This window comes from Hemibagrus wyckioides, linkage group LG08, assembly GCF_019097595.1.
Source record: "Hemibagrus wyckioides isolate EC202008001 linkage group LG08, SWU_Hwy_1.0, whole genome shotgun sequence".
NCBI lineage: Eukaryota > Metazoa > Chordata > Actinopteri > Siluriformes > Bagridae > Hemibagrus > Hemibagrus wyckioides.
The window spans coordinates 27,056,908-27,071,418 of NC_080717.1; the positions used below are offsets into that span (position 1 = coordinate 27,056,908).

The window sequence follows — 14,511 nt, forward strand, 5'->3', positions numbered from 1 at the left end:
CTTCACTGCCCACAGTGTTATGTCTGAACGGTGTACATCTAAAAGTTTTTACTGTCCATGTTATAAACATACACATACATTGGATCCATTTCATTTTCCGTTTACAGCCCAAGTGTAGTGTGAAGTGAATGGAGTGTGTACATGTGAGTGTGTTACCTTGAGAAAGCACCATCATGTCCTTACATTTCCTGTACTGGCCGAGCAGCGCTGTGAGCTCCTCTATGTGACGATCCTGTGCAAGACACAACCCAGATGTTAGATCAGGAACAGAATCAGGTTTGTTGACCAGGATGTTTTTACAAACACAAGAAATTAGTAGCGGCTGTTGCTGACCCCCAAAAGTACACATATAAAAGAACTACATTATACTTACATATTTAATTTAATGTGTGTGATGCAAACGACACACACACACACACACACACACACCGAGCGATACACACTCTATAATCTTCATAACAAGGTTTAACCTTTTCATCGTTTGCAGCTAAAAGTGACTCCATCCCAATTTTCAGTCTCTGCATCTCCAGATCTGGAAAACACACACACACACACACACACACACACATGAAACCAGCATGTTAAAACATACTGTACCATGAGTTCCACCCTTTAACTTTATTACAGCTTTAATAAACTAATATAAACCCAGTGTGTGTGTTTGTTTTGGTCGGTTATATAGAACCTTCGGAATATCAGAAACATTCCCATCCTATTATTTTCCAAACTGAACTAGAAATCAATACTCAGAAAGATAGAAATAAATTATTTTTTTTCTTTTTTTTTTAACAGCCTACTTTGGTAGTGGAGGCAGTGCATTGAATTGTTTTTTAGTTAAAGTGCAAATTTGTAATATTGAAAATAAAATAATAAAATAAAAATATTATTAAAATTAGTATTAAAATAAAATATTTCAGTGTTGTTATTTTCATTTCCTTATATAATATTCATCTCCTTATATCTGCTCACGAACAAAGCTGAATTTTACCCTTCACGTTTGTTTTTCTCAATCGCTTCCTGATTGGTTGAGACATAAATTGAAATAAATATTATAAATAATATTTTAAACTTATGACAAAGCTTAAAACTTATGAAAATATGACATATGACAAACTGTACAACATCAAAACCTCTCAACAAAGGGTACATTTCATAACAATGACTTATATTTAAACGATTTATTATTCTTTTTTTGCCCTTTACCTTTTTTTATACACAATTTCTTTCAACTTTCAACAAAAATAACGAGTTCTAAAAACTTTTTAATGATAGTGAACAACACTAAATACACAAAGACGGAATTGAGAAAACAAGGGTGTGTGTGTGTCTGTGTGTGTGTCTGTTTTACAGGGTGTGCCACAGATGATTCAGACTTTTGAAACACATGCACGCACACACACACACACACACGCACACACACGCACACACACGCACACACACGCACACACACGCACACACACACACACACACACGCACACAGCATGCTTGTGTATATCAGGCAATTCAGCATTCAGCATTGAGGTGCAAAGTGCAGACATTCGGTCACACGTTTGCTTACGTTTCTCTTTTAATTTCCTCCTGTACACCTCCTCTACAGCACAGAGCAGAGGAACAAGAAGAGAGAGACGTCACAAGAAGAGAGACACGGATTAATCACCTGCTCTAAGATTTGAGACACATTTGAACTGGTGCAATGTTTCTGATTATTTAAGCAGCTACATATATATATATATATATATATATATATATATATATATATATATATATATATAAATTTTATATTTTTGTGTGTATACATCTTGTAATCTTGTCTGTCCATCTATCCATCCATTCATCTGTCTGTCTGTCTGTCTGTCTATCCATCTATCTGTCTGTCTTTTGGTCCGTCCGTCTGTCCGTTGGTCAATCTGTCTGTCTGTCTGTCCATCCGTCCGTCTATCTATCTATCTATCTATCTATCTATCTATCTATCTATCTATCTATCTATCTATCTATCTATCTATCTATCTATCTATAATTACACAGACAGTACTTAGAGCCTTTGGAATTATTTTTAGACAGATACACACAAACAATTTTTGTTAATTTTGTTGCATGTTTTTTTCTTTGAGTTTAAATGTATCTGCTCATTTAATCTGTCCATCAGGCCCTAAAATATTTAATGTTTGATTTAATAATTAAACAATTTAACTTGAATGCTGTGGATTAAAAAATCCACCAGACTGCATTTAATATATAATTTTTCTTTTTTTTCATATTTGTTTACTTTTTTGCATTTATGTTTTTAATTTATTATTATTATAATCATTATTACTATTATTATTATTATTGTTATTTAAATCTATATTTTTTTATGCATTTATTACTCATTTCCTACAAAAGTCACAGTGACTCTTTTTAGCTTTTACATGAATACTTCATACCAGTGTGAAACGTGTAAAGAGAAATTATTTTAAGTTTGATTTTATAAGCTTAAAAAAATGTAAAAATATTTTTTTAAACCTTTCAATAAATAATTAATCCTTTTATATTATACTGATATTTTTATCTCTAGACATTTAGACGTATTAAATAAATCTAATCACTGTATTTCTTTAGAGAAAAAAAAGAACCCTAACCCTAATGTTAGTACATATTAATAAGATGAATAAGATGAAGTTTCCCTTCTGTTGATCTCATATGGTACTTTTACTTGGTTTATTTCGATATTTATTTCATTTATATATGTACAAATAATTTATTAACTGAATGATTATATAATAAGAATTGCAATAAAAAACACTGCATGGTGTCTACTAAAATATTAAAATATAATTTCTAAACAAAAATGGAAGAATTGTTTTTTTTTCTTAGTTTTAAAATAAAAAAAAATAATGCTGCTGTGATTTATTAATGAATGCTTTTAAAAAGGTGCACTTAGCACTCAGGATCCTTCAGGACAATAATCCTAGACTCAGGAGATCATGAGCTCAGTATTACATCATGGCGTTTTTCAGACTCGAATCGCTTACCTCTGTCCACTCCATCACTGCTGCCATTTCCTCTGGACAGGAGTTGATTCTGTAGACTCTCGATCTCTGCATCTTTGGACGACAAAATCTGCTGAAGCTCGGTGATCTCCGTCTGCAAAAAGTGAAGCAGATTATTGCTGTTTCTAAATCTCCTGTGTGATCTGTAGGATACGGCGTGGAACATCTCAACAATCCCACAGGAGGACCAAACACTGGGGTCTGTGCTGGGGTTTAAACACATGCTTAAATGAGGTCTGATCTTTTAGGAGGAAGACGAGACAGGATGAAGAGAAACAGCTACACAGAGGAGAGACGTCGGATGATTCAGAAGAGAAGCAGATGTTCACATCCATGCATTCGTGAGGACCTGGAACTTGCTGCCACAGCTCAACACTTTGTTAATGAAGGAGGATCTCAGGGGCTTAGGGAGCCATTTTAGATCGAGCTATGAAATGGATAAGCAAAAAGAAAGATCTGGCTTCTGCTTTCTACTCGTCTGTGCCGCAGCGAGGCCTTAAATAAGACAGAGCTGGTGGAGAGATCGCACCAAGCGCCTATCATTAGATCCTGCTCAGGAAAAAACACAAGCTAATTGTGTACTGTCTCCTCCTTGTCAAGATCAAGAGCACTGCTGCTCTACCGTACCTCCCTCTCCAACACACACACACACACACACACATTCCTGAGAAATCAGGAATCTATTTCAAGAAACTGACCACCATGATAGCTCAACTCAACCTCACTTTTTCTCACCTCTGAAGCCCAAAACGTCCAGCGAAACAACAACTCATACATGATGATGAGGACAAAAAACAATGAGAGAGAGAGAGACCTGGAAAGCACCTTATACATCAAGTCTTGGGTGCAGACAGTACATGGAGATACGAGACAAAGAAAAACCAAGAGGAGCACGAAGCTGAGGAACAGAGGAGCATCAGAACTGTAGGAGAGGACCTACGATGGGATCGTCGCTAACGGCAACAGGAACGAAATTAGAAAGGCGTAAACTTGTAAGGTCTAGTCAAAAGTCTGAGTAATAATATAATCATCAATTAAATTCTAAAATATTCCAGAAAGATTTGTTTGGCATAGTCTTTTTTGTTACACAAAGAATTTATTTTCAAAACTTGTTAGCCTCAGTGGAAAGCCAAGCGAAGAGAGTTTACGAATTTGTTTTCAGTCAGTGAAAGCTGTGTGAAAGAGTCAACCCGCGATACCAATGCCTTTAGCATGCGTTCAAAAGCTAGGTGATTTTTGGGGTGTTTTTTTGTTGACAGATTGCGGGTGTGGGCGGTCTGTTCTATTTTTAGCTCAAGCTTGGTGGCACGACTTCCTGTGAGGACCCTTGACATGGAATGCTTGGCTTGGGTCAGTTCTTTGTAAGCAGCCATACAGTTTACATACGCTTCGTATTGGGAATATTTCTGGGCGGCTGGAATGGATTATCTGCATTTACATTATTTCTTATGAGAAAATTCGTTTCACAATACAAATTTTCACCAAAAATTTTTTCAAAAATTTTCAAAAAAAGAACTCGCCTCCGGAACCGATTAAATTCCTATGCCGAGGTTCTGCTGTAATTTAATCTCTGTGAAGAAATGAATTCTTTCTTATTCAACAAAACGATCTGCAGCAAAAAAAAAATTACTTTCACAACCCATCGAGAAACAAAAAGATCTGTTTCTTGATTAATTTGCGCAGTTTTCCACTGGCTTGGTGTGGCATTCGAGCTCTCGCTCTACTCTCATGTACATCTCAGTGGTCCTGTCCTTCACGTTCTGCTCCTTTGGTGATGAAGGTAAATGGGTGAGGAAGACGAGTAAGCACCTGAGCGGCTCGACAACGCTCCTCCCAGCGCTGCTTCTCAACCTGAGTGTGCTCGACTGTGAGCTTCAGGCTCGAGAGCTTGGTCATGAGCGACTGGTAACACACATGAAGAGAGTAAGAGATAGAGAGCTAGACAGGGAGAGAAAAAGACGAAGAGAGAACGAGTAAGAGACAGCTGGAGCTGGGGGGGGTAATGTGGAGATGGGAGAAAAAATGAATGCAAGAACATAGAGAGAGAGAAAGAAAGAGAGAGAGATGAGGGGAAGAGGGAGAGAAAGAGAGATCGAGGATGGAGAGAGGGAGGGGAGGAAACAGAGGGGAATAGAGATGAGAGAGAGAGAGAGAGAGAGAGAGAAGGAAAAGAGGGAGAGAAAGAGGGAGAGAGAGATCAGCGGGGAGAGAGATAGCGAGAGAGGGAAGAGAGGGGGATAGAAATGAGAGAGAGAGAGATATATATAAAGGGTGGCAGAGGGAGAGAAAGAGGGAGAGAGAGAGAGTAAGAGAGGGAGGAGAGGAAAGAAAGGGGGATAGAGATGAGAGAGGGAGAGGGGGGGATCGGGGGGGAGAGAAAGTGAGAGATGAATGAGAGGGAAGAGAGGGGGATAGAAAGAGAGAGAGAGAGAGAGAGAGAAAGCATACAGAGATAAAAGAGAAAGTGTCAAGGAAATGATAGAGGGAGAGAGCGCTCCAAATCCAGCGCTCAGTGAAAGGAGAAAGAAGAAGTACAATAGAAACAGTTTAAGAAGTTAAAGTGTTCACACAAAAGGATTTAATAATAAAAATTTCTTTTTAATTTTAATTTCATTTCAAAAACATTCACATTACCTTCGTGGCTTTCAGTTTTCTCTCATATTGAGATTTCTCGTTCTCCAAATCGTCCACTTTGGCCTTCAATGCACGCAGCTCGTGCTCCAGAGCCTGCTTACACACACACACACACACACACACACACACACAAACAAAAATCTGCAATCAAAAATCAACTCTCCACGGGATAATCGACATCTTTAAGGATGTTAAACCGGGTTAAATGTCTCGGGGTCATGATTTGGATCAGTCGATCGTCACGGTTGTGCCACCACCTTAAACGTCTAAAAGAACTTTAATAAAACATTAATACAAACGTATTAATAATTATTGTACACAAATACAATAAACCCAATCCAAAAGGATGGAGATTTTCAGACAGAACCCAAACCCGAACCCGAACCCAAGCCACACATCGTGCTGTTAATAAAAATCCTGAAACAAGATGATCTGTAGTTACGGCTCAGGCTCCTCCACCATGAATACACACTACATACATTACTATGTTTTATTATATCATGAGTTGCCAGTTTATTAGGTGCACCAGCCTGTGTTTTAGCTCCACTCACTCACCCCTACACCGTATATCATCTATTTTCAATCAAAGCTACGATTTAGGGTAGCATGAGTGACATCGAGTGTTGGTGATTAGATGTGGGCGTGTCCAAATTATGCAAATATGGAGCGACTCGGTAGTGAAGACTTTAGAGCACACGCTGCTTCTCCTTCATCTCGTATGACATACGAGATAAATCTCCTTCCAGAAAAAATGTTTCGGGGTTCCTTAGTTTCCTCGCCCTGATATGATGCACCTGATAACACAGCAACTCAAAGTGTTTATGAGCACTCTCAGTAAAAAGGGACTAATCCGTAGGTGGGAACTTTATTGTTAAAATAAATTTGATTTAATGGTTTAAACAAACAAACAAACAAACAAACAAAAAGCCATGGTATCTGCTGCCCTGCACAGCATGATGTAAAGAGCTTGACAGTTCTCAAACTCTGTGGGGCAATGGAGCTAAAGTTGAGAGTTAAGATGATATTAGTTACCTTTTAATCAGTTGCCCTTTTATTGAGAGTGATATATAGCGTTAACCATCAATAAAACCCACTACAGAGGGGAAAAAAAACTCTCAACACCCCCTGGGTTAGTGAGAGGTCTAATCATGCAGGAACACCAGATTCCTTAAACCAAATCGCTCATCTCGGACAGCACGCAGCGCACACCAGTAACCGTAAGGCTTCCCCATCTGTGGCCTTGACACTGCGAGGAAAAGAGCTTGTTAATGTTAGAGTGGAAATGGAAATGAGTCTGTGACGGTAAGGAGGGACGTGCAGTGAGCTTCACGGCACAACAAAAAGCCCGCCTACGTTGTCTCCTCCAGAAGCCTGGCTGCGTCCGTAATCCTCGGTATCTGACGAGCAAAGGTCCGCGTCAGGAGCCGGGCTCTCCGGGTGTCCCTCGAGAGCCCGCTGTTCCTGGATGCGTGTGGTGATCTCCTGCTGGAATTTACGCATCTGTGCCTGGAGCTCGCTGATCACATTAACCACACACTGATACAGACAAAAACAAGCCAAATGGAAGAAAAGGGGTATGGAAAGAAATGAGAGAAAAAAAAGATAAGGACTAAGAATAGAACAAGACAGAAAATAAAAGAAAAAGAATATATATATTTTAAAATATAAAATACTAATGGTTAAAAAAATATCACACATTAAATACACAAATACTCCAGAGGTCTAGTGTGCGAGAACAAAAATAATAAAATAAACTTTAGTTTAGTTCTCATCCGAAATGTTTGGTACTGTTGATATTTCAATGCTGGTCAATATAACAACAACAAAAAAAATCACTTCACGATATTTCAGTACATTTCTATACAATATACCGGTGTATTGCTCCATTGTGTTAAAGAAAATCAGAAATACTGGAAAAACTGTAAATTTGCATTTTATAAATTTAATGATGAAAGCAGTAGAAATCCACTAGACTTCCAGAGTTCGATATAACTGCGACATAATCTAGCACAATATCGATATTATATCATCATATAATCCAGCACTAATGTGAGCATATAAAGGAGGATATTAAGGCCACAGTAGCTCGTCTGTTGGATCGGATCTCACGGGCCAGCCTTTGCTTCCCACACGCATCAATGAGCCTTGACCACCCATGACCCTGTCGCCGGTTCACCATTGTTCCTTCCTTTGACCACTTTTGATAGATACTGACCACTGCAGACCGGGAACACCCCACAAGAGCTGCAGTTTTGGAGATGCTCTGATTCAGTGGTCTAGCCATCACAATTTGGCCCTTCGTCAAACTCGCTCAAATTCTTACGCTTGTCCATTTTTCCTGCTTCTAACATCAACTTTGAGGACAAAATGTTGACTTGCTGCCTAATATATCCCACCCACTAACAGGTGCCATGATGAGGAGATACTCAGTCTTATTCACTTCACCTCTCACTGGTCACGATGTTATGGCTGATCGGTGTAAATACCTGCGGTCTTGTGCTTGTGTTTTTCTGAGTCCTTGTCTTTTGTCTCCTGGTTTCTGCTGTTTGTTTTGTGTTTGTTAGCCGGCACACTTTGCAGTTTTGTTATTTTATTAATAGATCCCAAGTTTCTAATTTTATCCCTGCATTTGGGTCTGGATTTTGTACCCACCCACCCCTGATATTACATGTATTGTAGATATAAATGGTCATAAAGCACGACATATCGCTTATTATTAAATAAAAATCTTTATTTATTGGCAAATTACTGTGTTACTATCTTACTGTGCGTGACATGGAAACATCGCACCATCTTGGTGTACAGTCTGTCTCCAGGAGGAGATCCAGGAGGATTTTGTGTTTTTGTGATCACAGAAATGAACACAAAATCAAGCAAACTGTTGATCTGTGTATCTAACTTTTCAAAATAACCAAAGATTTTCTGCAGATTTGGTCCGAGACGTGACGTTGAGACGTCATTACAACACGCAAGTCCTCATAGAAAGAGCAATTCATGTAGTTTTGTGCCATAAACTGTGCCAAGCATTTTTGGTTGCACCAACTTGCTGTAATCCTAAAGGGACTGATTGCTAATTGATTTTTTTCCCCCTAAAACAGCATGTCCTGTCCTTATCTTCAACACAAAGTGTGTCACAGCTGTCAATCTGAGCTAAACTCCTCCTTTACAGCCTCTTAGACCTTAAAGAAAATACCACAGGTGTAAATTTGTGTCAATTTAACGAAGTTACCGAGCTAGAGTTTGACTTCCAGCAGCTACATTTACACTCTGATCGTGAAGCTAAACGGACGCTGGAACATCTGATCTTAGCGCAAACGACGTTAACGTTCGGCTCGGTTTTCCCACTTAGCGTCTGACATGCCGTGTGGTCGGAATGATTCATGGACAGGAGGCACATAAGGAATCCCAGACGTTTCATACGATATGAACAGTCGACGTTGAAGCTGATGATAAGACCCACGTTCCACGCCTATAATTAGCCGGCGCACTCAGCAGCGTTTGGGGAAAGTGTGTGTCTGCGGCATGTTCCAGGAGGATTTTTGTCGTTCTGCGGTGCTGAAGAGAGTGTCTGCAGCTGTCACTAGCAGAGAAAGTGTTTGTTGATGCAACAGATGCAAGGAGGGTTTGCATTCCCCGGCACCGCCGCTACGGCGTTCAGATTAGAAAGTGCAGTAATAGTTTAGCGGAAATCTTACTCCAAGAGAAGTCGATAGACACGTTTCAGTTTTAGGTCGATTACAAAACGATATGATCTTAGCTAATCCAATAAGGAGAAATGTAAAATTGCCAAATAGTAAAAAAAGGGGAAATTGTGGTCATTTGATTTCTGCTGGAATCTTGACACGATTTGGCTTTAGACGTGTTTACAGAGTGAAGTTGTAGTGAAGTCTGTGAGCTTAATGGCATCAGGAAATCTAAAAGCAATTATTCTGGTTTATTTTATTTTTTTCCCTGGAATAAAATAATCATGGAAACTTCTGGCAAATCCCTAAATGTTGTTTCATGTACGAGTTATAATATATTAAGTATATGTTACAAAATATCGCTCAATTAAAGTCGAAGTGGTTCATTAAGACCATACCTGACTGAAGTTATTTAAAAGTAAGCAATTTGAACTAGAATTTAATTTTCTTTCTTTATGGTTTTGTGATATATATAAACATACATTTCTTTTTTAAATCAATTTAAATTAAAAGCTACAACAGTTGTGTTTAAAATCAGGAGCCATGTTTGCATTCTCACCTGTCCTTAAAATCTATTTGTATTATTTAAAACCGAATTCAGTTCGACCACAGAGTCGAGCTCTTTATTTTTTCCACCACTAGCGTATAAAGAGGAAGTGACTAACATGCTAATGAGCAGGAAATGATTGTGACTGGACGTTTGAAGCATATGGAGACTTATTCCTGCCAGAAAAAATGCCTGTGTGGAAATGCACCAGGGGAAAATAGGGATTTTTCTCATCTAATCAAGAGTATTTTTAAAATGTGCTCGGGGGAAAAAGCACAAATTCCCCATGGGTTATTTAAGTACAGTAACTAAGAATAGTTATTTAATTCATCTCTGGATCTTAAAGCATGGTGTGTTTTTAGCTTTCTTGGATTACACGGATTCTGCCCTTGTCCTTGTCCTTATATTCAACAAAAACAGGTACATTAAAGAAAATGCCACAGGTGTAAATGCCACGACAGATCTGTGTCAATTTAATGTTAAGTTACCGAGCTAGCACTCGACTTCCAGCAGCTACATTTACACTCTGATCGTGAAGCTAAGCAGATGCTGGGAGATCTGATCTTAGCGCAAATCGGTCAAATATCCATTTAAATACATTTATTTCGAGCAAAACGTCTGTGCTTTCACCATGTTCAGGACATTGCACCGAGCATGTGTCCGTGAGACGTTTTGGAATCCGATCGAGAAAACGATTCCAGCGTTTACACGGATTCGTTCAGATCTTCACCACCCCTTTCAATCCGATCAGTCGGATCGACGTGAAGCCATTTCAATCCGTTCGAGATTAAATCCAATTAATAATCGATTAACTGGTTGAATATAAACGTACCGAGTGAAAAAAACAAACAAACAAACACATACTAAATTAAGTAGTTAACAAGTAAAAGAAGTGCATCTCTATATAATTCAGGCTACATTAACATCAAAAGTATTTCTAATCTACAAACTTTAGGCCCCGCCCTCTACCTGAGTCTAATGGTGGGTGTGGAATGATACCAAACACCTGCTGGAGAATGTTCTATACATCCTATGGCATCATTTGATCTATTTTTAGACATAATAGCTAATGGTATAGCACTGGTGGCTAAAATCCTTGTTGGCTCAAGTGGTTAAGGCTCTTGGTGGTTGATTGGAGAAACCGTGTCCTACTTCCTGTTACATCAGCAGGTTTAACATTACCAGAGCTGTACCAGGACCGAGGAGATGTCTCTGAAGTCCAGGTTTATTCAGCTGTAAGCTTTAACATGTGCAAGTGTATTTTTCCAGGTTTAGTAGGTGGTCTGCAGACTGGAGCTCAGCGCCGGAGCACAAGGCGACGCTGGATTACGGGGCAGCTGAGAGTGGGGTAACAGGTGCCTGTGAGGAGGTTTATGGAGCACTTTTGGTCTGTCTGTCAGCTCTACTCAGCAGGGGAAGGACAGGAATGTGGAGGCCTCGAATGCCAACACTTCAATCCTACGCTGTCACTCCTTCAGACAGGTCACGTTTCAATTAGTGACTGATCCCTCGCTCACATTCTTCAGCACGAGCAAGACGTGTGTGCTGCTTCGCTTATTCACGCCGATACAACCGCTCACGTGATTGACGTCTGAGAGCCTTTATATTTTCCGTCTGAGCTACAACCCAAAAGTCTCTGACCAGTCCTTAAACCCACGAACTGAGCTGTGTAGAATTATGGGTGAAAATAACATTTAAAAAAGAAAATGCAAGTAAATAAACACAGCTGGTGATGAACCGTACCAGATACCAGACAAGCCTTAAATGGAGAGAGAGAGAGAGAGAGAGAGAGAGAGAGAGATTCAAACCATACGGAAAACCACCATCGCACAGAAAAGCCACAGTCATCCAAATGAGGAGGATAAACTGATAGAGAAGAAAATGAATGGTAGATGGATAAACTGAAAAAAGTGATAGAATAGAAGCAGGATAAAGTAAGAGAGATGGAGAAATCGATGGATAAACTGAAAGTGAGAGAGTAGCAGAGATATAAACTGATAGTGACGAGGCGGTGGATGGTAACATGGACAGAGGGAAGGAGGGATAAAGTGATAGAACAGGAAGTGAGCGGTAGATGGATAAACTGATAATGTGACAGCGTAGCGTAGGTATAAAGTGGATGGAAAGATGGACAGAGTGACAGAAGAGAAAAATGATGAAGTAATAAGAGTGAGAGAGAGATAAAGTGATAAAGTGATAGAGTGATAAAGTGACAGAGGGGTGGATAGATAGACAGATGGAGTGACAGAAGAATAAAATGATAAAATAATAATAGTGAGAGAGATAGAGTGATAAAGTGATGGATGGAAAGACGTATACGGCGACAGAAGAATAAAATGAAAAAATAATAATAGTGAGAGAGATAGAGTGATAAAGTGATGGATGGAAAGACGTATACGGCGACAGAAGAATAAAATGAAAAAATAATAATAGTGAGAGAGAGATAAACGGAAAGACCGGATAGAGTGACAGAAGAATAAAATGATAAAATAAGAGTAAGAAAGAGATAAAGTGATAATAATAGAGTGATAAAGTGATAGAGTGATAAAATGATAGAGGGGTGGATGGAAAGACGGATAAGGTGACGAAAGAATAAAATGATAAAATAATAAGAGTGAGAGAGAGATAAACTGATCAAGTGATAGAGTGATAAAGTGATAGAGGAGTGGATGGAAAGACGGATAGAGTGACGGAAGAATAAAATGATAAAATAAGTAAGAAAGAGATAAACTCATTGAGTGGAAAACTCATAGATTGATCAAAAGAACAGTATTAGATGGATAAACCGATACAATGATAGAGAGATAGATGGATAAAATGATAAACTCATGAAGTGGTAGATGGATAAACTGCTAAAGTAATAGAGCAGGTGAGGAATGAACTGACAGAGTGAAAGTGTAGTAAAAAGGATAAACCAATAGTGATAGTGACAAAGTGATAGTGACAAAGCGATAGTGTAAGACAAGGATGAACTGATAACATGATAGAGTGATATAAAGAGTTTAAAAGGAGATGGATAAACTAGAGTGGAATAGACTGATAGAAAGATGAAGGGGATAAAATGTGAGCAATAGAGAAATGGTAGACTGATAAAGCCAAAATAAGAGGATAGATGGATAAAAGGAAAGAGGGATTGAGACAATAAAGTGTTATCGGTAGAAAGATAAAATGATTCACAGATACAGACAGTTCAAGGAACAAACAGAAGGATAGAGCTGACGGAAAGAGAGCGAGAGAGAGAGAGAGATAGACAGATCAGACGGTACCTCGGCTTTGTGCTGCTTGTCGTCTTTATCCGTGTGGTTGTGATCCTCCTCCATACTGACCAGCTTCAGCTTCAGATACGAAACCTCATCCATCAAATCCAGCTTCTGAGTCTCCAACGAGGTGCGGTTCAGTAGCTCCTACACACACACGCACACACACACACATACGTAAACACACATGGACACACATCTACACACACACACATGATCTAGACAACACAACGTGACTTTCTGTTGCTCTACAAGCAAGTTTCCCAAGATCAAATCCTGGGCCCCTGCCAAGCGCCGCTAAATATACACACTGAACCCAGGCTATTTTTGCTTCCTCTGTACCCCCCTAATGTGTGTTTCTCTGCATTCCTCTGTCTAACAGCTAATTTCAGCAGATCCCCAGGACTCCAGAGCGAAGTCTCAGCTGAGAACAGACTTAATGTCCCATGATTCTCCTCAGAGGAGAACGAGAACGTTGATGGTTTGGTTTTTTACCTTCAGAACTAAAACAGAGTCTGATCAGTGAGTTTGACCCAAGACACTGGGTGGATTAGGATCTGGGTGACTTTCTCTTTCTCTCTCACTCTCTCTATCTCAGACACACACACACACACACACACACACACACACACACACACACAGTAATTCACTGATAAAGTTCACACTGTATAAAGATCATTGCTATGAAGTTAGTCACAGGAGAAAAAGCTCAGACTCCGCCTTTCATTTCACAACTGCTGCTTCCCATTCCAAGGAAAAGACACTTCTGCTTTCTGCTCGTTCAGTTACGCGAATAAAAATCCATCTGAACGATTTGAACTGCGTTTAAACTTAAAACTGCAGTCTGTAATGTTTAAAGGGGCAGTGTGTAATGATTAGAGGTCAGGTCAGTACTGTTTAAAGGGGCAGTGTGTAATGATTAGAGGTCAGGTAAGTACTGTTTAAAGGGGCAGTGGGTAACGAATAAAAATTGCAGTCAATGATTAAAGGTTATGTCTGCGATGCAGCGTGTAATGATTACAGGTGCGGTCTGTGATGATTAAAGTAGCAGTCAGTACTGTTTAAAGGGGCAGTGTGTAATGATTAAAGTAGCGGTCTGTATTTATTAAAGTAGCAATCAGTACTCTTTAAAGGGGAAGTGTGTAATTATTAAAGTAGCAATCAGTACTGTTTAAAGAGGCAGTGTGTAATTATTAAAGTAGCAATCAGTACTGTTTAAAGTGGCAGTGTGTAATGATTAAAGTAGCGGTCTGTATTTATTAAAGTAGCAATCAGTACTGTTTAAAGCGGCAGTGTGTAATTATTAAAGTAGCAATCAGTACTGTTTAAAGTGGCAGTGTGTAATTATTAAAGTAGCAATC

The 14,511-nt window shown here is 39.1% G+C and overlaps 1 protein-coding gene across 3 annotated transcripts in view; it reads right to left on the reverse strand.

Annotated features, from left to right (window-relative positions):
- ppfibp2b (PPFIA binding protein 2b) overlaps window positions 1-14,511 on the reverse strand; it is a 68,552-nt gene that overhangs the window by 15,489 nt on the left and 38,552 nt on the right. For 2 of the 3 annotated variants that reach the window (XM_058398096.1, XM_058398095.1), the window contains 6 exons: window positions 13,160-13,297; window positions 7,017-7,199; window positions 5,664-5,756; window positions 3,012-3,123; window positions 471-532; window positions 157-232 (listed from right to left, as the gene is read on the reverse strand). In XM_058398096.1, coding sequence (XP_058254079.1) covers window positions 157-232; window positions 471-532; window positions 3,012-3,123; window positions 5,664-5,756; window positions 7,017-7,199; window positions 13,160-13,297 — 664 coding nt within the window. Of the gene's footprint in view, window positions 1-156; window positions 233-470; window positions 533-1,558; window positions 1,592-3,011; window positions 3,124-5,663; window positions 5,757-7,016; window positions 7,200-13,159; window positions 13,298-14,511 lie in introns of all 3 variants that reach the window. The other variant, XM_058398094.1, reaches the window with a different exon arrangement.